This window comes from Agelaius phoeniceus (genome assembly GCF_051311805.1).
Source record: "Agelaius phoeniceus isolate bAgePho1 chromosome W unlocalized genomic scaffold, bAgePho1.hap1 SUPER_W_unloc_1, whole genome shotgun sequence".
Lineage (NCBI taxonomy): Eukaryota > Metazoa > Chordata > Aves > Passeriformes > Icteridae > Agelaius > Agelaius phoeniceus.
In genome coordinates, this window is record NW_027509866.1 from 8,167,602 (window position 1) to 8,194,197 (window position 26,596).

Consider the following 26,596-nt stretch of genomic DNA (forward strand, 5'->3'; position numbering starts at 1 on the left):
TCATGCAGGCAGCAGCTTCTTCCTGAGCTTGGAGGAAAGAGAGCTCTTCTGGACGGGAGGCGAGGACTTTGTGGGTGAGGGAACATCGGAAGTGTCTGGAGAAAACTTCTCAGTAAGACTGTAACCAGCCAGATCTGCAAAATGGAGACACAAACTTAGCAGCGGCCACCATGCAAACCTAAAGCATCTGAAGCTCCATATTTCATGGGACACATTTCCTGCCAACTTCTAAACAGCTGCACAGGGAAACATGCTCCTGCTGGCAGACACTTGAGGCAGGCCAGGGCAAAACCCTGAGCCACTTGCCCAGAGCTAGCACAGGCACAGCCTGGCCTCTGGGCTGCCTGGGACAGCAGGGAGCCCAGAGCCCTGTGCTCTCCAGGAATGGCTCAGCTGCACCTGCACCCTCCTGCTCCTCTGCCTGCCCCACAGCTCAGCAGCCCTGCAGCTCCAGGGGCACTGGCAGCAGCACAGTTCCTTGCAGGGCACATGCAGGGCACAGCTGTTCCCTGGCAATGTGCACAGCCTCTCTGCGCTGCCACAAGACCCTTCCTCCCAACAGAGACTGGCCCAGCTCCCCCCTCACCTCTGTGTGAGGCTGAGCCATGATTCCCTTCACCTTGTCCTCCACCTGGAGCTGCTTCAGGCCCCCCATGCCATGACTAGGAAGGGCAATGGAGAGAGCAGGGGCAGATGCAAACCCTTCCTTTGGATTTCATCTTTTTTGGCACAGCTAAAAAGGCAAATCCGGAGGTGTCCAACTCAGCGCTTCCTCAGCTTTCTGGAGAACATCTCGCCCTCACCAGCCCAGCATTTTGGAGAGGTTTTCCCGCACGTGTGCAGGCTTGCTGGCAGCACATTTCTTCAGCTGGGTGCCCATCACCTTGTAGAGGGCAGAGGCGAGCTTGGTGGCCACGGTGCGGACACTGGCGCTCCGCACGGGCAGCGCCTTGTTCTCCAGGAAGGACCAGAGCACGGGCAGGGCGTCGCGCTGGACGACTGCAGGGCTCCTGGCATGGACCCACTGCACAAGCACTGCCGGGACAGAGACACAGCTCCTTAGCCACAACCTCAATGCAAACAAGGATCTACCTCTGCTTTTGCTTCTGGCAAGCTTCTCTGGCCAAGATCAGCAAAACAGCACACAGAGCCCCTTGATCCAGAAACGGGCAAAGCAGCTGATCATCCTGGAAACAGAACCACCAACCCCTCAGGACTAATTGCTCCAACCAGAGCCTTGTCCCTGTGGCAGACTTCGCACATTTATTAAATTATTTCACAATCTCTTTCTGCATGAACAATGAACGAAATGTCCAACTGCCTTTTATTTCCATTAAGAACTTGTCTAAATCCACACTGAAGATTTGGAAATGCACCATAGAGAGGAAATGGAGAGATTTCTAATAAAGGGATGATTCCATTTTTGTAACTTTGATGTCAAGTTCCAAATGTCTAATCTGGCTCTTCCCTGTGCTCAGTGGCACACAGCAAAGGGCAGGATTAGAACACACCTCAAAACTCCAGCCCAGCAGAGATGGCTGCTCCTTGACAGCTGGATTAGAAACATCAGTGACCAGCTGGTGTCTTTGGCAGAATGCTTTTGGGGCTTCCAAGAAACAGCTGTTTCAAACCTCAGGGTGTCTTAGAGAATTACCCAGATCCCATTCCTGTGGCATTTGAGCATCTCCACATTTTATTGCCACTTCCCCTCCCAATGTTAATGGCATTTTTTCTTTTAATGTTCACTGAAATAGGGGCATAGAGAAAGAAAAATGCTACACAGGGGACTGAAATGTAACCAAAACACGAATGTTTTCTCATTTTGTCTCTGAAATGTGCTCTCTGCCCATTTTCTGAACTGAACTATATCAAACACAGACAAAAATTTACTACCAACAGGCTTCTTGCATGGCAGATTTGGCTGAGAGACCAAAACCTGAAATGCTCTGGAGACCATTCTTATTTTCTGATCAGACAAAATGTTATCTAGCAGCCATTTAATATTCTGTGGTGGAAGAGACTTCATTTTCTCTGTGCTGTTAATCCACCAGCAGTCATCAACATTGAAAGAGCTCCTGCAAGTACCCAAAACCAATTCTGCTAAGCAGGAAAGGGTTATGGTACCCATTTTAAAATGGGAATTAATTTGAGTTTAAATGCAGTTAAAGACATCGGTGACTACTGAACGTGAGGAACAGCTGTCTGTTCCTACTAAATCTCAGAGACAACATCTGCTCTTTCTAAAGTAATCCTAATTTATGGTTAATTCCTTTATTTGAAAAAGAGATCAAAAGAACTGCTAAACTAAATTCCCTATTGCTGGAGATCTACTTTATTCAATTGCTCTTTAAAGGGCCTTTGACATTCCCAATCACCGAATGTGCCCTTTTGAGATTCCTAATGGAGACACAAAGTGTATTAAACCTTGCATTTAAAGATGTTGGCATAATTAGCAGTGGATTTAGCCCCAGGTAAAGCAAGGTGATCAATTCTCCTCTCTACTATATATTGAGATTATCCTTTTTCCTTTCCTTGGCTCTTGCTGACATAGCAAGCTCCTCTGAGGAATCAATTATCAGCTGCATTTGTAGCATTTTGGACAGCGCTGGCACAGGCAGACACTGTTTGCACACCCTGAAAGGCTCAGTCCAAGGCCACTTTGACAGCACAGGCAGGGAGCCTCAGCACTCTGCTTCTGTCCCTGTGCCCCAGAGGCTGCCTTGCACTGAACCCCTGCCTCTGATGCCTCTGTTGAGTTTTGACCTGAGCTGTGACCCCCAGGCTCTGCATGGTTCAGCCTCAAAACTTTCCAAGAGAAAAACAAGAATTCTGTGAGGACAAAACAAACTGATGCCCTGAAACAGCATTTGCCACCATTTTCCCTCAAAGATCACAGATGTCCCTGAGCTTCCCAGAGAGGAACCAGCTGGGGATTTTCAGCCCCTCCCTTTGCTGGAGGTGGTTCTGAGATGCCCCAGTGAGAGCTCAGCCCCGAGGCCGAGCGCTGCCCCCATCTCAGATCTGCCCAGCTCTGCAGCAGCCAGGGAAATCCTGCCAAATCCACCTGCCTGGGCTATTGGGCAGCAGGGACAAGCTCAGCACCTCCTGATGAGGAGGAGCTGCTCTGCTGTCTGCTCACAGGCATTCCCTGTCAATACTCCCTGGGCAGAGCTCTTGGCTCAGAAGGGGAGGCCATACCTGTGATACGCTCGGTGACATCCAGCAGAGCTTGGCCACTCAGGTGATTCCATTGGTAGCTGAACTCTTTCAGCAGTGACACTTGATCTACAAGGGAAACACATGTTTCTGCTCACTTTTCTCAGGTCATAGGAGAAAGGACAGTGAGGAGGGAAAGGGCAGGGCCAACCCCATTTTATAAAATAAAGTACATTTCTGTGGATTTTTGAATCCTTTTCTTCTTTCCTTCCAGCCTGCTTGGCAGGGTTTAAAATTCCAAAAGAAAAGCTCTCCTTTCACATTTGTAAATCCAAACTTGTCTGCTATAGCAGGAGCTATGTTAAAACATTTCACATCAGGGACCTCAAGAGTTCAGTCACATGGAAGCAGTGAAAAGGTTTTGCATCCCAGAGCAAAAAGGAAGAAGCCCATACTTGGGTCACAGAAAGGCACTGAGTCAGGCAGTTTCTGAGTTCACAGAGCAGCTGGGGAGGAGAAAGTGGAAACTCCTCTTGAAGACCTGCCTCTTCAACACTCCTTTTTTCAGGCATATTCCCCCAGTGAACATTCTCAGAGCTGACATAAATCTGTGTGGCAAAGGAATTTAGAGCAGCCCTTGCCTATGTAGTTAATTGCTGTGGCCATCTTGCCCCATGCAAAACAACATGTGGAACAAGGCATCATTGACAGCTGGGTTTATACCTGTTTGTTCTAATGAAATTAACTTGGTGAATCATCAGTTCCCCTTTGAACATAGAAGACAAAGAAGAAAAGTGGAAAATAGGCAGCTGATGCCTCTAATGTAGAGCCTCCCAGGTGGCTGCTCTGCAGAAGCTCTGATGGGCCAGTGTCCCTTCATGCCAACAGCAAAGCTGTTCATTTGGGAAGTCAGACAGGGCCCAAGCACACTCCAAACCCCCTTTGCCTCTGAACTGTAGCAAAGCTGTAGCCCAGGACTTGCTCTTCAGACAAGCGGCACAGAGCCAAGGGAGCCTGGGACTGTTGGGAAATGCTGCTGCACATTCCAGCCTGTTGGGGATGGTGCATAAGGACTGCAGCTGCACAGCTTCTGGTGGGTGTCAGCTGGAGTGTTCCACAGACAAGAGCAGCTGTCAAGGCACTCAGCGTTCTCTTGTGCAGGAGAGACAGAGACGAAGTTGAGGAGAGTCCCTGCCAGGGCTCAGCCTTACCCAAATGAGCAATGGATTCTTCCAGTGCTTTCACAGCTGCCCCACGAACCCTGGGATCCTTTGAGTTCAGGTTCTTTGTTATTCCTTCCACCAAACCAATGATCACTGGGTTCAAGGCATCTTTCAGGACTCCTGTGATTTCAGCCAGCACGTCCAGCGCCCTCTGCTTCACTTTCTTGTGGCTGTCAGATATCCTCAGGACAAAATAATCAAAAATCTGTGAAGAGAACAAGCAACGTGAAAGCTGGATTCAAATGTCCTTGTCTGAAGAGTGGCTGTAGCAGTCAGCAATGTCAAAGACGAAAGTGATCCTTTCTGTCAGGTCAGCACTCGCTTGCACAATTTCACTGTTTTCCTGTGGGCCACTCACTGGAATGGTGGCGCAACCTCATGATGGTTGAAAGATTTTCTTCTGTTTTTAAGAGATTGGGCTGGGGACAGAGTAGCCCCTATGGTATTTCTCTCCATCTCTAAATCATTAAATCAATTCCATTTATTAATGCTAAAGAGTACCTTTGCTTTGAATGGAAGCAGATGTTTACAATGCCTGGTTTTCTATACAGTTGCCTCAAGTACTGAGGGCAGTTATGATTTTGCCAAAACCATGGCTGGAGAAGATCTAAGTTTTATTTTGTTTGTCTCAGAGCCAGTGTCTGGAGAAGTGCAGGGCTCTGATCAACTCTTCCAGGATCCAGACCATTTCTCTAAGTAACAGGTGGACTTCTGAAATGGAATGTGCTGTACAGCTCTCATTAGAGCAGGTTCAGTCCCTTGACAGCCACATTGTCAGGCACCTTTTCCTGGAAAAAGGGAAAAAGCAGCTACTGGGAGGAGAAGGCAGAGATGAGTCCTTAGCTGTTTCCATCCTTTTCTAAAGAGAAAAAAAGACCCCCCAAGAAGGGTGAGCACTGTCTTTACCAAGAGGAATAGGAACAAGGATGGAAATGAGTAGCCAGAGTTGTGCCTGTGTAAGACAAGATGGAGTATATAGAAGTGTTGTTTTTGAAAAACCAAATGGGTGTAAACCAACCCAGCCTGATACTTCTCTTCCCTATGCAAACCCTTTTTTGGTCTAGAGAACAATTGCCATGCTTTCAGGGGCTGGATTGCCTTCACTTAACCCAACTGGGAGTAGGAGACAGCAGCAGTTACACCAGCAGAAAATTCTGCCATCATCTGATGAACAGCATCAATAGGCACCTGCCGGACAAATACAGCTGGACTGAAATAACTTGTCCTGAAGACTGGACCTGAATTACATTTGTCTGGGTAAGAGGGACCAGCGTGTCCCAAACAGCCAGGATGGAGTGCCAAGACACACTGAATTAACTTTACTGCTACAGGCTTAGGAAAGGAGCTAAAGGAAAGGAGCAGTGAAGATACCCTACGTACTTGGACAATGTTGGTGGAGATGAGCTGGGGGCTGGTTTTGCACAGGTCTTGGAGGAGCTCCACTCCTTCCATCCTTGTCTGAAACCCCTTGGCTTCCAGGAGATGGTAAAGCTTCTGCAGCAGCTCTGTTTCTTCCACAGCTGGAGGTGACATGACCTGGGCTTTTGCACAGTGTAGGAGGTGTCCATCAGAGGTAGATTTCACCCTGGAAAATAAAACCAAATGAGGACCTGTTGGTGATAATTATTGTAGCATGGCATCCCTGTTGAGGAAATAATTAGCATTGACTCCATGATTCCAGAAAGCTGAGGCTGATCAATCACTTTATTACACTATACTATACTATACTATACTATACTATACTATACTATACTATACTATACTATACTATACTATACAGAAACTCATCGCCCTTACAGACAGTCTGATACAGACAGACCAGATTAGTCAATTGAATCCAAAACACCATCACCAGTAGCCAATTAAGAAATTACCCTTTAGTAAACAAATCTCTATAACACATTCCACATGTTCACAACAACAGGTGCAGCAAGGGCAGATAAGAATTGTTTCTGATTCTTTTCTCTGATCTTCTCACAGCCTTCCCCAGGACAATGCCTGGGAAAGTTGTGCCTGCTGCTCTCTATGGAGAGAGCTGCAGCCACAGACAATACCTTCAGTTAATTGTGAGCAAAACATCTTGAGCAGCTTTCCTAATTATGTGATTTCAAGCTGGGAAGTCATGAGGGTCTGAAGAACAATGTGGACCTCATGACAATGATTACTGGAGACAATCTGCAAGTAATGTTCTTGCCAGAGCTCACTGAGGAAAACCAAGGATGAGATGCATCTGATCTATCTTCAGATGGCTGCCAGGGCACACAGGTCACATTGCTTTGTGGAGAAAGAGAGACACTGCTTCCAAGTCTAAATGCTTCCTCATAAGGGACGTGTGTGTCTTAGAATAAGGAAACTCATCACTCTGGAGAAGTGTCTCTACACCAGGCATGACAATCTGGAAAAGTAGCTCAGATGCATCTGAACAGATAAACAGGGCTATATTTGAAGGATTCAGAAAATCAGTAAGAGAGATAAAAACGGAAGCCAGACATCCCAGAACTACACTCCACTCACATTTCATTTGCTTCCCTAGAGCCTAGATGCACAGGTTAACAAACCCACTGGGAACAATTCTCCTGATCAACCTGTCTCTTCCATGAGCACGGGAAGATGCTAGCTGTGCTACTGAGGCATGTGGTCACTTTCCTGCCACTGCTGAGCAGGACAGAGCTAAATTCTGTTATCAGAGGAGAAGAGGTACAAGCAGCTCTGCAACTGCCATGAAAGAGACAGCAAGGAGCAATTCCTGTCTTAAATGCTGATTGCAGCACAGGGGGAAATAAACCAAACATGCTGTCCATCAAGCAAATTACATGAAGGACAGGAATATCAAGACAAAAAGTCCACATTGAGACACCTGTTGACTGAAGTTGTTCAGGAATTGCCTTGCTCCTTACTACTCAAACTTGATACTGTTTGAGTGTAAGAAAACCATGATTCAGCCAGACCAAACCACATGGATGAGAACTGCATCTTTGTGGAATGGCATCTTGCTTCCAGACTGAGATTTCTCATCAAAACACCCATCTGAAAAAGACTCCACTCAGATGAAAACAAAGCCCTGTTTGAATTTACTTGTCCCAAGTCAGGCAGCAGAAACTTGGCCCTCTCCCAGCCTCCACAACACTGCCCTTGCCACTGCACTGCATCGTCTGAGCTGCAACCAATGGGTGTCTTTTTGTCTCTCCATTTTTGTGGAAACCCCTCCAGAGAAGTTGTGTTCAGCACAATGCAGAAGTAGACATTTTTTATCCTAGAGCATTTGTAGGGAAAGGAAACAATCTGTGGCACTGGTCATCTCTGCCAGAAAGTTTTTCCTGAGGAAGAGACATGTAAAGCTTGTCATGTGCTTTGTCTCATCTAACAAAAGTGCTCAGTACCGTTTGCTAGAAGACAACGTGGCTTGGGGCTTCTTTGAGCCACCGTTCCTCTCCTTCACCGGCTCCTTGACAGATGGGCCTTCACCCTTCTGGTTTGCCATCCCCTACAAAGACATAGAGAAACCCCATCAATCTTTGGAGTATAAAATTGGAAATTCCCTGTTGAAAACACAAATTAGAACCAGGATCACTGCTACCAAGGCTTAGGGAAACATTTCCTAACTTACAGATGGAAACAGACCAGAGATTCAGTGATGCCAACTCTTTGTTTTCAGTAGCCCAAGGCAGGTTATGGGTGCTACCAGACTGAGCAGCAATATAAAATCCCAAATTCCTTAGTCTTGAGCATAAATGGAAATAATGCAAACTGGCAGGCAATGAGTGTTTGTGAAGGAAGCAGCAGAACAAACTGGACTCTTTGGGGGTTGGCCCATTGTGTTGGAAGTAGATTTGGTTCAACAGTCACTCTCCCTGTGCCTGCACAAAGGCAGGCTCCCTTCTATAATGTCGATAGAAAAATCCCTTCAAACAAACAAAGGATTTTCCACTGGATGCTGCTGAATTCACCAAGCTTCTTCCAGCTCCACAGGGCTTGACAGCAGGGCAGCATTCCCAAAAGACAGACAGTAATTGAAGTAACTAGGATTGACTTGGACATCTTTTGTGTATTTGCAAATTTTCTTCGTACTACTATTTCCAGTGTCCTTTGCAAAGACTCTGTTATGTTCAGAAGCACAATTCTCACTTAATTCCTTTACAGGGGCAGAGTAGGGAGAGCATGGTGGAGGCTTACGCTTAAATGTAAACCCATTTTCTCCTCTTCCCCTTTCCTCTTTGTGACTGATATTGAAAATATTCAAAACCCCACTTTTTCCCTAATAATATCAATTCCTTTGTGATCTGCAGATGAACAGGCTGAGGATTAACAGCTCATTCCCAGCAGCAAAATGATTCAGCAGAAGAAGAATGAGCTAAAGACAGATTGGGTATGTTTGATCTCATATTAGCAGTGGCAATACTTGCACAAAGGAGACATTTCTCCTGCCAAGCACTTACTTCCTTCTTGATTCTTGTCAGAATATCTTCCAGGTCATGGGTGGAAAGAGATTGTTCCAAAAGCTTTTTAAATTGTTGATGATTGAGCAACATCTTCACCATCTCCTGTCCATAATGCCTAAGGAAGGAAGGAAGGACAGAAGAAAGGAAGGAAGGAGGCAAAAAGGAAGGCAGGAAGGCATGAAGGAAGAAAGGAAACAAAAGAAAAGTGAACAAACACAGGAAGAGTGTTAACAGAAAAGGCTGATACCTTAAACTCATCAGGTGCAATCCTTGCACAAGAAGGCATTTCCTGCTCAGCAAAGAGGGAGATTTACCTCACTTGACACTGCACAGTGCTGTCAGCTGAACACAAGAGGCAAGAGGAGAATGTGGGGCAACAGAAAAATACCATTTCACTCTGAAACTGTGGGTGTGCTTCTGTGGCATCAAAGGATCTCAGGGAACAAGCAAAACACATCTGCTTTGTTGTCAGAGCCTATTAGCAGTGTCTTGCTGCCATTGCACAATAATTTGCCTTTCTTTAACTGGCAGGGAAGCCAGAACAAAACACCTCATGCATCCTATTGATTATTCTATACTATGTGTTTGCACAGGGGCAGCTAGTTGCTCTGGTGTTCTTGGCAGCTATTCATGGGAATTTCATCATCAAAGGAAGGGGATTTTGGTGGTTTGGGTTGATTTTGCCACAGTTTTCTTCAAGAAGAAATGTGGAGTTCACTGAGCCACAGATAACAGCATTCTAGAAATCTGCAGAACAGGTTTAGAAAGACTGAATATGTTGGCTGAAGACCTCTGAAATATTTCTAGGAAAGTCTGAAGTTAATGAGAAATGGATGTTTGGGATCCTTCAGTGATGAACATTAGCCAACACTTTGGCTTTGTGTTGTGCACCTAAGGCCAAACAAAACTGTTGGACTGGCTGATCTGAGCTCTTTTGATCTCAGTAAAGAATCCTTCAAGCCACAGGAAAAAGTTGGCAATGCTCCTTTTTGCTGGCCAACCTCAGGTTTCCCAGTACAGCCATTTGCCCAGGCAACCCAGAGCAGTGGTCACAGTGCCAAGGCTGACAGAGCTCAAGAAGTGTTTGGACAATGCTCTCAAGCACATGGAGTGACTCTTGGGGTCACTGCACATGGCCAGGAGCTGGACTTGACCCCATCAGGGTCCCTTCCAACTCAGCATATTCCATTATTCACACCATGAGGTAACTTCATATTCCCTTTAGTTTCCACTCTTGTGTGGTTTCATCTTTATAACCAGACACAAAACGGTTTTGCTGTTTTAGGAGGTGAAATGAAGATCATTACCTTGTGTCCTTGTGACAGTCCTGAGCAAGCTTCCCTGCCACGTGTGCCAGCCTCTCAGCCCTGGCTGTGCCTGCGAGCTTGGTGGCTCCAATTCTCTGCATCAGGGACAGGAGGAGTTCGGCCGCACGCTTCCGCACCGGGGCGTGGCAGCTGCTGGGGAGGAGAGAGCAAACCCTGGGCCACAGGGACCAGGAGCAGCAGCAGCACAGGCCTTGGCCAGAGCCTGCTCCCTGCCCTTGCTGGGGGAAGGAGCCTGGGCTCTCCCTGCACCTTCAGACACCTGCAGAAGGTTCTGTCCTCAGGTAAACACAAAGTTAGCATGGTACACAAGGCCTGCCTGCACGGAAGAGGGAGGAATTCAGCCTCCCTGCACGGTCTGATACTCAATTTCTTTCTCAGTATTTATTCTGAGAAAGATTAAAGAAATAGGTGACATATGAATAATTTAGAAATTAAGGACAATTGATGCTGACCCATCAGAGGGCACCCAGTACACAGAGCTGCAGCAGGATTGAGGCTCTTTCCACCCATTTATCCCCAAATCTGCAGAACTTTGGAAAATAACAAATGCAGGGAAAACACATTGTGGGCCATGAAGTTGCAGAATATCCAGCAATGCAGCCTGTTTCTTCTGTGAGGCTTGGAAATGGATCCATCTGAATGTTCTTCCCTATTCCAAAGCTGGGGAAAGGGTGGCAGGCAGTTTAGCCAGGCTGTCCTGTTCTAGAGAATGTCTCTTGGGAACTATCAGGCCCAGCACCAACATTTAAGGCAGCATTTGCTCCAACTGTCCCATGGCACTCGGCCTGTGAAGGTGCCTTTAGAGTGATTCATCATCTCAAGGCTAACACGAAACATCAGTTTGAATGGAAAGTAGAGCTCTAAGGCCAGGACAGTCATACAAGACTCCTTTGGCAGGAGCTGCCCCTGCTGTGCAGGCTGTGCCACACCCAGCAGATTGTCCCCCATGTGCTCCATGCCCCAGCAAGGACCCTCCTCATTTCTCAAGTTAATGGCATCATGAGGATAGGTGGTTTTCCCCAGGGCCTCTGTGGTTAGTGCTGTGAAATACCAAACACTGCCCACAGCTGCAATTGCAATTGTCCCTCTTCCCACAAAAGCACAAGGCTCTATCCTTGGCCCTTGCAGGCACTTTCCCTTCCCCACCAGTCACCATATCTAGGAAAATCTGACGGACTGGGAGAACTCCAGGAAGCAGCAGGAAGCTGAGTCAGAGGAGCTTTAGTTTGGATATCAGGAAAAAGGGTTTTTCACCCAGAGGGTGGCTGGGCACTGGAACAGGCTCCCCAGGGCAGTGGTCACAGTGGTGACAGGGTTGAAGAAGCATTTGGACAACAATCTCAGGCACTTGGTGTGACCCTTGGGCTGTTCTGTGCAAGGCCAGGAGCTGGACTTGATGGTCCTGATGGGCCCCTTCCGACTCCCCATATTCTACAGTTCTGTGATTCTGAGAACTAATAATAGGCTGCAGGAGGGCAGAAATAGGTGACAAGAGGAAAGAAGTGAGGGTGGTCGGAGAAACAAGTCACTGAGTCCACAGAAGATGCAGGATACAGGACCCTTCCCTGCCACCATTCCCATTCTCTGTCTCATCCCTTCTCCCTCCCACACACACAAAGGTGAAGAACATCACTAAAAGAAGAAGAACCTACTTGACTCCCATGTCCATGAGAGCAGCCATTGCTCGTGCAGGAGTCACATTCTCCACCATGATCCCCAGGGTCTGACTGGCTGCTTTCTGCACAAATTCTGGGGAGTTGGACACCATCTGGAGAAGGACCCGAGCAACCTCATCCACCTCAGAGTCCATGTCCTTCTTCAAGGTCACAAAGAGCTCTCCCAGAGTGACAATGGCAGAGTAGGACACCTTGGAACGGAGGTTGGTCACCTGGGGAAGTCATGAGGGGAAGTATAAGAATCACCTTGAAAAGAAAACCAGTTACCTTCAACAGAAGTCCCAGGAAATGACAACACATCCCACTGTGTCCAGAGGAACATACAAGTACAAGAAGAGCAGGAGAGCACAAGCACAGAAAGGCACTTACTCTGGCACCAATTTCTGGCCTCAGACCTGCTAACTGCAGGCCTAAAAAAAATTTGACCAAAGTGTTCTACTTAACCCTTCTAAAATGTCCACAGCTTTGATTTTAGGCCCTTTTACTAGAAAATTAAAGCAAGAGCTGCTTTCAGATCATAAAGGCACAAGTCATAAAGATTAAAGAGTCAGGTGCTCCTGTTCAAAAAAGCAACACTAGCAGCTGAAGCACTCAGATAGGAAACAGAAAACACAGGCTCTGGTCTACAGAATAATTTGCAGTGTTGAATTACAGTTTGGGCAGAGATTGGGACTCTGGAAAATAATGTTATTAGTGTCTCAGTTTCTGCCTTTGCACATTGCATTATAAAGGCACCACAATCAAAGATGAGTGTCAGATACCTGACCTGCCAGTAGATACAGCTGCATGTACCCACGGATCCTACAGATAGCTGACAGACATTAGAAATATCAGGTCTAAAACCAGAAATGAAGGCAGACCTTGAGCACACATGGAGATGAGCAAGCACATACCTACTCTACACACCGTGTATGAAGTATGGAGGACAATTCAGAACAATGTTCTCACCTCGCTGGTAACTGCCAAGCAAATGTCACGAAGTCTACAAAGCAGGACCTCTGAATGGGACCCAGCCAGGTGTTTGATGGTGAAGAGTTCCTTCTCCTTCAGCTCCCTGAAAGGCAGAAGATTGATTTTTCTCTCCACCAAGGCAGCACCCTCTGAAATGACCAGGCTGGCAGCTCAGTTGAACAATGGGAGGTGCTTTTCAAGGAGTGCTTATTGAAATCCTGGAACGCGTTGCCCCAGGATGCTGTGGCTGTCAAAAGCATTCACAAACCCAAGAGGCAAAGAGAGGGGTTTCAGAGTGGCCATTTAAGAAGACAGCCCTTCTGAAATCTCTGGCACATGAGGCCCCTCTGTCACTGCTTCCTAGAAGCTGTGAGACCGGGCCATGCTGCTGTTTCTTGTCACCTCCCTGTACCTGTCCCTGAGGCACAGTGCCACCGGGCTGTTATTGGGGCATTTTCCTTCTTTGTCAGCCCCAGCAGGCATTCAGCAGGGAGAGTCTGCACTGCCACTCTGGAGCTGAGTTTCCACTCTACAATCTCAGCCTCTCTGTCACCCCCTCCACTCCACCTCACACATTCCCCAAAAAAGCAGCAGGATGACCCAGGAGATTCCACCCCTGGGCAAACTCTGGGCAAACTCTGGCTTTTCCCAAAACCCCCTACCTAAAACAACCCCCACAACAGCAACAAGTTATTTAAAAGGGGCAAACAACTCTGTCTCTGAGCACTTGCTTTGTGCAAGCCCTCAGCTACAGGAAGGTCTGTGAGGCATCAGGGCTGCAGCCCAGGGCTGGTGACCGATCCCACAGGCACCCCTGAGTGTCATCCAGACCCCCCACACCTGCAGAAGCTCTCTGCACCTCACAGGGCACCAAAGAGAAATGGGGAAGAGAAAGCAGAAGTGAAAGGGCAAAACAAAGGTGATTCCACAAGGAGATGCATCATGGCAGATTTTTCATGCTTATCCCAGTGTGAATGGAGTCCTTACCCCTGTGTGAATGAAGCATCCACCAGGGAGTGATAAAAAAAGACATCAAAAAGAAAACCAGTATCAGCTAAAATTTGTAGGGTTATCACCTCTGGACCTCCTTCTGCCTGTGTATAATTTTGGGACACATTGGGAGTATTGGCAAAACATCTCAGGTCCATATGAAGCAGTGAGAGGTAAAAAGTTGAATTCCAAAAGTGCAAGATTCCTAGAGGGTTTTCTTTCTTTTTCCTTCTCTTCTGCCATGAGCCCTTCAGGAGTAATGGCAGGCTGAGGGACTTGAAAGCACAACTCAGTCCATTTCTCAGAAAAAGGAACTCCCTGGAGCTGCTTCTTGGACTCCCATGCAGGAGGTCACAGGGAGACCCTGTCACCTGCCATTGCTGTCAGCAGTGGGAGCAGAGAGGAATCTTACTCAGTCCCACTGGGCCAGTGGCCCAAGGCACCCACATCTCTACACTCAAAACTGCTGCCATCCTGCTTCTGCCTTCAGCCAGCAAATCATCTCCTTCCAGAGCTTTCTCTCTTCCCTCAAGGTTTCCTTTGCAGCTCCATGGAGCAGCAGGCAAAGCGAGGAAACAGCACGGACCTGCTGCAGCTGCAGCACTGCTGCAGAGCAAGGCCAAGAAAAGGCTGCTCTCCAATCTTCATCCTCTCCCTGCTCTGCAGGGGTTTCACCAGTGCCCTTTGGCCCTCTGGGCTCTCGGGGCTCCGAGGCACGAGCAAGACACGCTTCTGACCGACCTTAACGCCGAGAGGGACACAGAGGGAACGGGGCCTTTCTTACCAGTCATCGCTGCCCAGCAAGGAGAGCGCCTCCTGCAAGGACTGCTGTGGGTCTGAAGAGGCTCTGTCCTTCTGCCCACGCCCACGGAGCGGCTCCTCTCGGCGCTTGGCACCAGGGGCCGTCTGCGAGGTCACTGTGAGGAGAGGGTCGGCCATGGGCGCTGCAGCCCCGGGCAAGGCCCCGCCATGGAGCGGCCTCAGCCCTATCTCCCAGCCAGGGCTCCGTGTGCTACAAACTGGCGCTGGCTCAGAGGCCTCCCTGCTGTCTGGCTCCTGGGGCTCCTTGCTTGCTCCCAGCCTCCCCCAGCTGGGCCCAGCTCCAGGCTGAAGCTGACAATTGCCCCCGCAGCGCCAGCTCCCAAGTGCCACAGGTGCCCAGATAGTGAGTGAACAACTGATCGTGGTGGTTCTCATACAAGCACAGTGAGCACAGCCTGGCAGACTGCCCTGCAGCTCATCCCTGCAGTCCCAGCTGCCTCCTGGCACCAGTGCTGTAGTTTGGACTCTCAGGATGGGCAAAAGCCAGAGATTAGGCCTTTACCACTACTTTATTCAGCTCAACTTTCCAATGGATCTCTAAGAACCAACTGCTCCAGTACTTCCAAGCTGGAGTCACTCAAAAGTAGATTTGCTGTTCACTCTCAGGACAGACTATGGAGCCAAGATCCCAGCAGTGCTGGCTGAGGCAGGAGGCAGTTTGTGCTCCTTGTGCAAGGACAAACCCGTGTGGAAAAAGCTGCCACGGAGCAGGCTTACCTGAGGAGCTGTGCTGGAAGCTGCCATCCCCATGGATGATGGGTGTATTGGGCAGTAAGGGAACATTGTCCTGCTTCCTCACGACCTCCTTCTTCAAGGCACCACCAGGGTGTGTTCTCTGCACTCTAGAAGCTGTGCCATCAACAGGTGGTAGGCTAAAGGCTGCAGGGACCAAAGAGGAGCTTGTAAGGGGAGAATGCTGGACAGGGCGATGATGGAAAGGGCCAGAAAACTTGCTGGAGCTGCGTAACATCTCTTTGTTATCCCAAAGAACTTCAAGTATAACAATGAAATACCACTTTATACCAAGTATAACACTAACATGGGACAATGAGCACAGAGTCCTAGAAGATTTTGGGTTGGAAGGCACCTTTAAGCACTATCTAGTCCAACTCCTGTGAGCAGGGACATCTTCATCCTGATCAGGTTCCTCAGAGCCCCATGTAAGATGGCCTTGAACACCTTCAAGGATGGACCAACAACAGCTTCTCTGGGAAAACCCTTCCAGCTTTTCATTCCCTTCATTATAAAAAAAATTCTCCCTTATGTCTAATCTAAATCTACCCTATTCTAGCTTAAAGCCAAACTGCAGCGATGCTTTCCCTAAGAAACAATGAAACCCAGCATTGCTTTGCCTTTGTTCTCCTGTTGCAGAGGCTGGCAGGGGCAGTTGCCAAAGGAAAGTGCAGATAACCTTGGGTGCTGGCCTGGGGCTGAGTGCTGCCTCCTCAGGGCCCCGCTGCCGCCCTCGGGCAGCGCTCACAGCCCTGCAGGCAGAGCCCCTCAGCCGGGATTCAGTCGGGAACGCTGCTGCCTCCTGGGGCTACAGCAGAAGCCCTGGCTGGGGCTTCAGCACAGCTCTACAGCGCCAGCTCCTCAGCAGGGAGTGGCAGGAGAAGGAACTCTGGTGTCTTCATTACAAGGAGCTGAATTTTGTTTCTTCCAGGCTGCACCCCAGTTGAAAAGCATTCTTTTGGACTCCCCTTCCCTGGAGGCTGCTCTCCAGGAGAGAGTCTGAAGCCCCAGTGTACTTTGCAAGACAGAGTTTTCTACTCTAAAAGACTTTAGAGGTCAAGGGAGGAAGCTGATATTCTGTTACTGACTCAGTGAGGTCATGGGCAAGACACTTCATGCCTCTGTATTTTCCTTTGAGAAACAGAATTAAATCCCAAGCAAGCTTCCACTCAGATGCAAGCAGAACAGCTCCCCAGTCTGATTGCAACGCTGTGCAAAGGGCAAGCAAGTGGTCAAAAAGGACCACCACAAGTGTAGCCACCACTTACTTGCTTCAGCTGCATCCCCAGGCTCGACTGTCTCAGGAATAGGCTGCAAGGATGTTTTCCTTTGTCTCCTATTCTTCATCTCTCTCTCAAAAAGCTCTGCGTCCTTCTGCTCCAAGTTCTTTTGAGCCAACATGCACAAAGCAGCACGGATCTGGGTGCAATGGAAATACATCATAGGCTGCAAGCAGAGACACACAAACCACACACAACATCTCATCAGGAGCACAGAGTCCACAGAGTGCCATAGGCTTCAATGCAGCTCCAGCCACATTCCAATAGTTTCAGAGGAACATCTCCTGTCCTCACCTTGGCAATTACACACAGTGAGGGGGAACACTTCAGTGCCACAACCTTCCACTGCTGCAACTGCAACCTATGTCAGGAAGCCCTGCTTGAAGCATCAAAGTCATAGGAGTGCTCCAAGACACAGGAAGAGCTGACATGGCCAGTGAGCAGGCAGTTCAGTTCCTACAGGCCATGGCAGGAGAATAAAAACCATGTGCAATACCCAGCAAGGAGGGCTAATGAGCTGTTGCTTAACACTCATGGCCAGGAATTGCAGCTGTTTCTCACTTCCTGGCTTCTGAAGGACTCAGTTCTGAAGGGCTCTGAAGGGCTTGGTCTCTCAGACCAGGAGACCAAAAGGAGAATTCATGTGAAAACAAGTTGCAGAAACACTGATGATAATGAGCAGAAAACTTGAGAATGAGAGGGCTGTGAGATACAGCCACAAAGGTAACCAGGAAAAATCAACCTCTCCCATTTTCTTTTGCAGCCTTGCTTACACCCAACATTAGAATCTTTGCTTCTCTGCTTTCAAGGGTGCACTTTGCCCACGTGCACTGATGTGTAGCTTGCTCTGTCATTCAGAACTTCTCTAAAACAGCCTTTGCACATAAAGAATGCTTCTGGCATGACCTTAGCACCATCTCCAAACCAGGGACCTTGGCACCACTGGAAATAGCCAAGCAATGGTTCTGTAGCTGTCCAATATATTCCCAAGGAAATCCCCATCCCCCAAGAGTGGCAGATGATGATTTTCAGTGACATTTTGGGCCAAGCACTAAACAGCCACTGGAAAGGAAGTCTGCTCACCCCTGTCCTTATCCCTTACCTTTCCAAAGCCGTCCCTCAGCTCTCTGTCCCTCGTTAGACCAGGACTGGTGGGATGATCTGTCTCCTTGGCCTGGCTCAGTGGGCGGCCTGGGAATGGAAGCAAAGCTTTGTGTCAATCTCTGGCAGACTTCAAGCCCCCAAAAATGCAATGCTGGGCAACAGGCAAGACAGGTTCCAGAGTGCAGAGCTCTCAAGACACAGAGATTGTGACTGAGAGCAGCAAGGTACAATGCCTGGACCCTCTCCCAAGGGAAGGGCTACTGGCAGCAGACATGACATGGCTCTGTTGGCCAGCAGACTGAAACCTGCTGCATGATGAAGGCCTCAGCCCCTGCAGGCTGAAGAGCCTCTGTGTCTGATAGAGAAGGGCAGAGACAGAGATTGCTCTTGACAGAGATTCTTTTCTGCCCTTTTTCATGCTGATTTTAGTAAACATCATCTTTCCAGTTCCTGAAAGAAGCCCCAGGTTCTAATACCTGGATGCACTTAGATCAACATTGTCTTCTTTTTGTTGGAATATTTTAGAGGACATTCAAAGAAAATCTGAGCATTGCAGGAGTATTACCCAAATGTGAACTGTGTTCTTGACACTAGATATTTCATTTTCCCCAAGGATTTTCATTCTAAACTGTATGAGCTTGGGCCACTTTTGGGCCAGCCTGACTAAAGGCTGATTTTCTGTCACAGACATCTTTTATGAAAAATCCTTTCCTTGGGATTTTTCCTCCTGAGAAGCTGAGAGGCCTCAGGAACAAAATGTAAACAATGGTTATCTGCTGCTGTGGAATGCAACAGGTGGATCTGTGATTGGTCCATGTTGGTTGTTTCTAATTAATGGCCAATCACAGTCAGCTGGCTCGGACACAGAGGAAATCCTTCTGAGGAAATCCTTTCTTCTATTCTTTTAGTATAGTTTTTCTTCTATTCTTTTAGTATAGTTTTAATGTAATATATATCATAAAATAATAAATCAAGCCTTCTGAAATATGGAGTCAAATCCTCGTCTCTTCCCTCAACCTGAGTCCCCTGTGAACACCGTCATAATTTTCTAGTTGCAATTCTATACAACAGCTTCACAGAGGATAAATTAAGTGGCAACGCAGTAGAAAAAAAGCATTGTCTTAAATCAGGACTTTTTGCCCCTGCAGAATGGTCAGCATAACAAAAAAAAAGGAGACTTAGATAGCGGCTCTTTCAAAGGAGGGCCTTGGAAGGTAAAAGCATTTGGAATATTGGCAGGGAAACTACAGATCCCAAGGTAACCTCCTTGGGACCACTGCTGTCAGTCAGGCCAGCAAAATGGACACACAAAATATAACAGAGGCGACGATGCAATCTAAAGCATCTGAAGCTCCATATTTCATGGGACACATTTCCTGCAAACTTCTAAACAGCTGCACAGGGAAACATGCTCCTGCTGGCAGACACTTGAGGCAGGCCAGGGCAAAACCCTGAGCCACTTGCCCAGAGCTAGCACAGGCACAGCCTGGCCTCTGGGCTGCCCTGGGACAGCAGGGAGCCCAGAGCCCTGTGCTCTCCAGGAATGGCTCAGCTGCACCTGCACCCTCCTGCTCCTCTGCCTGCCCCACAGCTCAGCAGCCCTGCAGCTCCAGGGGCAGCAGCACAGCTCCTTGCAGGGGCACATGCAGGGCACAGCTGTTCCCTGGCAATGTGCACAGCCTCTCTGCGCTGCCACAGGACCCTTCCTGCTGCCAGCAAGCAGCCCAACTCCCCCCTCCCCTCTGTCCTTGTCCTCCCTGGCAGTGCCCCTGGGGCCTGCGCGGCTCCGCGGCCTCTGCTGGGGCTCCTGGGCCCAGGCCCCTGAGCCGCCCCGGAGCCCCAACCTCCATTCCCAAGGCCGGGCTGCGGCACAGGAGGCTCCAAGCCCAACAGGTCAGCCAGTTCCCTTGGGAACAGAGCCATCCCAGCTCCTATCTTGCACCAAGAGCTCTTTCCCTTCTTCCTCTGGGTGTTTGCTGTAGGCTCAGAAGAAGCTGACATTCAGGTACAGGAAAAGAAGTGAGTTAATTGAACTCATGCCTTTACAATCAACCCATCTAATGGGTGAGGAATTCAAAGCATATTTTGGTTACTGAAAAGATTGCTTGTTTTTTTTATTTTTCGTGAAATGAGCATTAGTTTAATTTCTCTGAACAATATGGAGTTGGCAAGCCAAGAGAGAAGGGCTCTACTAGTTCATGTGGTGCCCCTTGCCTCCCCACTACTACAGGACCCCTTTCCTTCCAAACAGTTGGAAATTCACAGTGTTCTCTAGAGTCTGACACTGGAAAGGAAGTAATTGTTTTCAAAAGGTCCCACTCAATTCCAGGTTGGGTTTTGCATTTTTGGGATTTTATATTACTCTTTACAACAAAAGAAGTGCTGGGACACACACAATGGCACCACGTTTTAAATGCAAAAGAAGCTTTGCTTTCTCCATTAGATGTGCCCAGTATTCTGTGAGCCTGGCTTTGTAGGGAACAAAGTGTTCATCCCAAAGTTCCATTTTTGCTCTACTTACTTGTTCCAGGGGTTTATTATCCCCTGCTGTCTTTTCAGCAGAGACACTCAAACACAACATAAACATGACCTGCCTCAAAACATTTCTGATCTTGGCTAATACTGTCAACTCAAAATATTTCTAATGGAAATAGCAGAGGGTAGGTCATTTTGAAATACTCTCCAACAGAGCAGTTAGAATTAAGAGAACTAGTTCTTTACATGGCTACACAGAGAATAAAATCATATGGCAGCCAAGGAGGATGAGTGTCTTAAACCTGGATTCCTTCACCCTGACCACTGCCGTGGTCAGTAATAAAAGTGAGACAGGTAAGGTTTAATGAGATAGATAATTTCTAGTCCAGAATTGATCCAGCAAAAATGTCACCTTACTTAGTGAGCATTAAGCATTCCAGCTGCATATGAGCGAGTAAAGAGTCATTCCAAAGGGGCCATAGCCAGGATTTGGCAGAACTAACCCTGATCCCCAAAGGAACCAGGGGATCTGATCCCTTTTTCTGCATCAGCAGAATTATTTCTCCAAGTCTCATCTCTCCTATCATTACACACCCAGAGATGACACAGGAACAACAACAGTGTCATTGGGGCTTTCAACTTGAAAGCATTGCCTGACCCAGATGCACCAGGGACTGCATTTTGTCTGGCACAATTCCACTTGTCAGGGATCAGGCAAGGCAGGGACAGGGACAAGGCAGAAGGCATCTCCTGCCCCAGCCTCAGCCTGCAACACTGACACAGGCAGAGAGAGCTGGGCAAGAGATTTGTCACTGTGAACCTGCCATGGGTGGCTGTGGGCTTGTGCTGTCACAGCATGACAAACTCACACCCTGCATAGGCTGCATCCATTTGGAAGGCTCTTTCTCCTTCATTGGAAAATTCAACAGGACTTTCTATCATAGGAAATTTCCAGATTTCTGCCAGTGCAAAACCAGGCAATGTCCATGAATCCTCTTCAGATCTCAAAGGGTTCGGCTCAGAAACTGCCCCAAGGAAAGGTTTTCTTCTTCAAAAGCAGGAGGAAGGAGTGGGAACATCTCTCATTTCATGATAAATGCTTTCTTTACCCTAATTGTGACACTAGAAAGGCTGCAGGAGATAAAAGGCATGTGCAGGATGGAGAGGAAGGTATCCTCTTCCAGCTCAGCATTTCAGGGGCCAACAGGTACCACTCAACACTTCACACTGGTGGAATTTTCACTACACCACCAGAGAACACTCCCACTGACAGGGCTCTGGGAGAGTCCACTGAGCCCACAAAAGAATTGAAATGAATTTAAAGAAATTTTGAAAATAATTGGTTTTAACCAAGATTTCCAAATATCACCTCTGAGTCAAGACTACAATGGTCATTTTAGGACAGACATGCCCTGTACCTACCTGCAAGTTCAGAGTTCTTCTCTTTGTTTATGCTGCTGGGTCTTGGCCTGGAGAAAATGGAGGACAAAAGAACATGTGAGGAGGTAGAAAGAGAAGGGAGGGAATGGGTGTACCATGAAAGGAGGCAAACCTACTTAGCATGGTCACTCTGATGAAGGAGGAAATGCAACCCATAAACCAACAGGATGCAGAGCTGATTCATTGTCCTTAAAATTTACGTTGCTGGAGTCACAAAGAGCTGGCCAAACACAGCAGTCATTCTTCAACTTGCATCAGATCTCCCAATGTTCTGCTGCCTCTCCTTTTGGAGCCAAGTGGCTCCCACAGCCTCTCTGAAGCAGCAAGAGCTGCTGAGCTGAGACACGAGTCCGTATGGAGGGCAGCTACTTTTGTACAGCTGCCAAAGCTTGACTTGGCCTGCCCGTGCCTTACCCTGGTGACAGCCTCGTGCTACATGGGATCAGAGCACTGCTGTCTCCTGAGAATGATATTACACCTGCTGGCTCTTTCAAGAACAAAAAGGCTGTTTCCAACTCAGCTGCTAGGGGAGGAGATTCAGATTGCACACCTTAAAAGCCCCACCGAAGATTCTCAATTGGCATGATACTTCTGTGACTCCTTCTTTATTGATAACACTTGGATAAGGGTAACAGCGACATTTTCTCTTGCATATCCAAGCCAATATTTTTCCATCAGGTACAGTCCTATGCCTCTTCTCTAGCACCTTGCCCTCTTTGATCTTAAGCCCAGATCAAAATATTAAACATCAATCGGATTATACATCAGATTTTACATCTATACTGAAAAATTTATCTGGCATCTCATTTCACTGTGGACTCCCAGGCATAGTCACATTACACCTGACGTTTACAGAAGCAGCACCTGATTTTGCAGACACCTCTCCAGTAGCCAATATTTGCCCAAGCACATTCTCCTGGTTGCAGAATTTGACAGTCAAGGATGACAGCATTCAAACATCTGCAGGATCCGACCCATGCAATTCAGTTCCCAAATGTCACCACAACAATTACAGAGAGATTCAATAGCCAAGCCCAGCAGAGGACCCATCAGGGGGTGCTTTAAAGCCCTGCCTCCTCTTCCCCACCACCACCTCTGCTCGTGGGGCATATGGTGTTGGGTTTGACATTGTGCTGGATCATCATGGATGGGCAAAATAGTGAATACACAGAAGCTTGCCTAAATACAGGAGACAGATTGCTGTGAAAAATAACCCAACAAGAAAGGAAGAGTAAGGTGAACAACACACTGCAGCAGCAGACACCTTGGCTCACCTCATCTCCTGGGACTCCTGGAATTCCAGCTGGGGAGAGCTTTCCAGAGACCCTGCAGCACTGCCCACAGGGGGACTGCCTGCCCTGCGTATGGGGGGGATCAAAGGTGGTGCCAGTGACCCCTTCTTCATATCCCCACCACTGGAATAGAGCAAGGAAGCCTGGAAAGAGTAGAACACAGTGCTCAGGTCAAGCATCCAGCCTTGCCCTCATTCATGCCTCAAGACATTTAGATATGCCCTCAATTGGGACCTGGCAGGAAAAGCCAAACTGATGAAGCAGCTTGGACCAGGATAGGGAATGAAAATGGAGGAGGTGAGGGGGAGACCATGTCCCAGATTTGCCACCTCTCCCCTCATGCTCACTTTTCACTAAGGGTTCCTACATTCCCAGCTGGCATCCAGGTTTTGGACATGAAGATGCTCTGAGGTGCCCCTGCCTCCACTGCCCTTTTGGATGGCATGGCAGTGGCTTTAGATCACTGTTCTCTCCCTGCCCCTGAGGTGTCTCACAGACAGTGCTCATCTCCAGCCACGTCCCCACAAAGCCATTCTGCAGGATGTCCAAACCTGCTTTTCTCAAGCCCCTCATTTCTCCTGCTGCTGCCCTTCCCTCCTACACTTCCCCAGCAGCCTTGGAGCCCAGATGCTGCTGAGCTCTTGGCATGCTGGCTGCTCTCCAGCTCCCACACATCCATCATCTCAGGCTCCCTGGCACTGAGGAAGTTCAGCAGAGCTCCCTGCCCTGCTGCTCTCTGCAAGCTCTCTGCCTGCCCACATTGCTCCAGGGCCCCCATGCCATGGCCAGGAATGGGCTGGGGGCAGCAGGGGCAGGTGCACACCCTTCCTTCATATCCCATCATTTCTGGCCCAGCTAAAGAGCCAAACCAGGACCTGTTCAAACTTCAGTGAGGGGGTCAGTTCCTGTCAGGGAAAAGGTCTCAGAGCTCTGCCCACAGCATATCACCTGAACATTTACCACACTGCACTTACTTTGGTCTCCTTACCTTACATCCTTTTCCCTCTGAAATCAGCTCCTGTTTTTTTACCCAGGACCCATCCCAGCCAGTGCCATTTTCCCCATTCTCCTGCTCTCCGCTGCATGTTGGGCCTGGCTTGGTAGAAGGAGAGCTCTTCTGGATGGGAGGCAACGGCTTGGAGGGAAGGAGCATGGAGGGACTTGCCAGGGAAAACCTCTTGGCAAGAGGGTAACCAGTCAGGCCTGCAAAGTGGAGAGACAAAATAGAACAGAGGCCACCATGCAAACCTAAAGCATCAGAAGCTCCATATTTCATGGGACACATTTCCTGCAAACTTCTAAACAGCTGCACAGGGAAACAAGCTCCTGCTGGCAGACACTTGAGGCAGGCCAGGGCAAAACCCTGAGCCACTTGCCCAGAGCTAGCACAGGCACAGCCTGGCCTCTGGGCTGCCCTGGGACAGCAGGGAGCCCAGAGCCCTGTGCTCTCCAGGAATGGCTCAGCTGCACCTGCACCCTCCTGCTCCTCTGCCTGCCCCACAGCTCAGCAGCCCTGCAGCTCCAGGGGCACTGGCAGCAGCACAGCTCCTTGCAGGGGCACATGCAGGGCACAGCTGTTCCCTGGCAATGTGCACAGCCTCTCTGGGCTGCCACAAGACCCTTCCTCCCAACAGAGATTGGCCCAGCTCCCCCCTCACCTCTGTGTGAGGCTCAGCCATACTCACAAGGGAAGAAGTGAGTTAGGTGAACTCCCACCTTTATCATCAGCAAATCTAATGGGTGTGGCACTCGAGGGGAATAATTTCTAATTATTGAGAAAATTTATTTGGTTTTATTTCTCATGGAACTGGCCTGCATTTAATTTTTCTGAAGAGTATTGAGTTAGCAAGTCTGAAGGTAAAGGTGGAAAGCTCCAATGACAAGAGGGGAAAAAAGAAAAAAATATTCTTTCTTAAGGCTGGCCTGTGAATCCACTGGAAAAACCCACACTAGCTGTGACTGCTAGTTCTGCAAACCACAAAAACCTTCCCACAAGCAGGCAGGCCTTATTGGTGTTTCTAGTGCACCGTAATACCATCCTCAGGGTTGGGCCCAACTGGCAAGCAGAGGAAGAACAGGAAATTTATCTGTCATGAGACCTAACGTTGATGGCATTGATGGCAAAGAAAGCAACGGGACTTGCATCTCATGACCGTGTCCAATCTGTGGTCAGCTGTGGCCACAGTCCCTGTCCTGGCTGACAGTATGAGTGATTTGGCCACTGTCAAAAAGGAGAAAGCAGAGTAAACTAATGACAGAATGTTGTGATGCCTCAGGGCATCCTTGCAGGATCATCTGTAGCTGTCAGCCACCTACTCTGACACAGAGCCAGCACTGACCACCACAGACCAGTTTTCTCTGAAATCTGGTGGGATTTGTTTTCCATTTGGCTTCAGCCTTTCAGCTCCTTTCTATCCTCACCTTTTCCTTCAGGGGTCTTTCCTTTTCCAGTGAAATCCATGTTTGAACCCGTGCCTCTGCCTGGCAGAAGTGCCTGGGTTGGAATTTGGGAACGCTCTCAGAGCAGTCAGCGCCGGGAGCTTGGTGCCAGCCTTTGAACAAGGCCGGGTGACTCCAATCGCCAGCGCTCGGCACAGAGAGGCAGAGCCGGACGCGTCTGCTGCCACTGGGGCCGTGCCAAGCACAACCTGCACCAGCCCAGCCTGGGGCTGCCCCTTTGTGACACGCTCACCATGGTTCTCTCGTTTCCATGGCTGCAAAACCCCACCCCGACTCCATCCCCTTCCATTCCCCTCCCAAGGGCAGCCAGCCCTAAGCCCAGCCTGGCCAGGCCTGAGGCTTTCACACTGTCTAGGATATAGACCCTTTCCAAAGCTACTTTTCAAGGCCTTTATTTCTGTAATTCCCACTCACTTCTGGGTTGCAGCTTGTTGGTGTGGGATTTTGTTTATTTGTCTTCACATCAAACCAAGTGCTGGGACACAAACAATGGCACCAGGAGGTGGAAGTTAAAGAAGCTTTGCACTCCCCAGTAGATGACCCCATAATTCAGCTGGCCAATAGCTGTAGGGAACAAATTGACCATCCAAACGTTCCACTTTTGCTCTGCTTCATTGTTCCATGGCTTTATTCCCTGCTTTCTTTATTGCAGAGACACCCAAGCCCAACATAGACATGATCTGCTTCAAAATATTTCTGATCTTGGCGGTTCCTGACAATTCCAAATTTCTTAGCAGTAATATCACAATAGGCAGGTCATTCTGAAATACACTCCAACAGAAAAGATAAAACTGATCATGCTTGATTTGGCAGAAGTAAGCCTGAGCCATGGGACCCGTGGGTCTGATCCCCTTTTCTGCATCTGCAAAATCATTTCTTCAAGTCTTATCTCTCCTATCTATTCAAAGAAGCTTTGCTCTCTGCATTAGATGCCCCCAGTATTCAGTGGGCTGATATGATCAGTGTATCTGTAGGATGTAAATTTGCCATGAAAAGTTCTCCTTTGTTGCTCAAGGGTTTTTTTCCTGCTTTCTTTCCTGCAGACAGACCCAAAACCAACATTACAACACCTGCCTCAAAGCAATTCTCATTTGGACTGTCCCTGAAAATTCAAACCTACGCTCAGAGCGTTTCCCTGTCCCCAGGGACAGGCTCCAAGGCTGGGCTCTCACCTGCACAGAATGAAGAAGAGCTGCTGCCCTTGCCAGCGGCTCCGGGCTCTCGCCAT

At 48.5% G+C, this 26,596-nt stretch overlaps 1 protein-coding gene across 1 annotated transcript; it reads right to left on the minus strand.

Moving 5' to 3' along the window:
* LOC143692487 (TOG array regulator of axonemal microtubules protein 2-like) lies at positions 1-26,596 on the minus strand. The gene is made up of 17 exons (XM_077172719.1): positions 26,541-26,596; positions 21,599-21,645; positions 17,700-17,788; positions 16,586-16,763; positions 15,303-15,464; positions 14,548-14,680; positions 12,771-12,876; positions 11,799-12,034; positions 10,126-10,278; positions 8,816-8,933; positions 7,760-7,863; positions 5,760-5,964; positions 4,368-4,584; positions 3,199-3,285; positions 804-999; positions 587-662; positions 1-66 (listed from the first exon to the last, which is right to left on the minus strand). The coding sequence occupies exons 1-17, from the start codon at positions 26,594-26,596 to the stop codon at positions 1-3; spliced, it is 2,229 nt and encodes a 742-aa protein (XP_077028834.1).

Coding starts and splice junctions, on each gene's coding strand:
- LOC143692487 (XM_077172719.1), bottom strand. CDS start 26,596: ATGGCGAGAGCCCGGAGCCGCTGGCAAGGGCAGCAGCTCTTCTTCATT. Junction 7,864..8,815: donor TGACAAGAATCAAGAAGGAA/GTAAGTGCTTGG, acceptor ATGTCTTTGTAG/GGGATGGCAAACCAGAAGGG. Junction 67..586: donor TGGCTCAGCCTCACACAGAG/GTGAGGGGGGAG, acceptor TCACCCACAAAG/TCCTCGCCTCCCGTCCAGAA.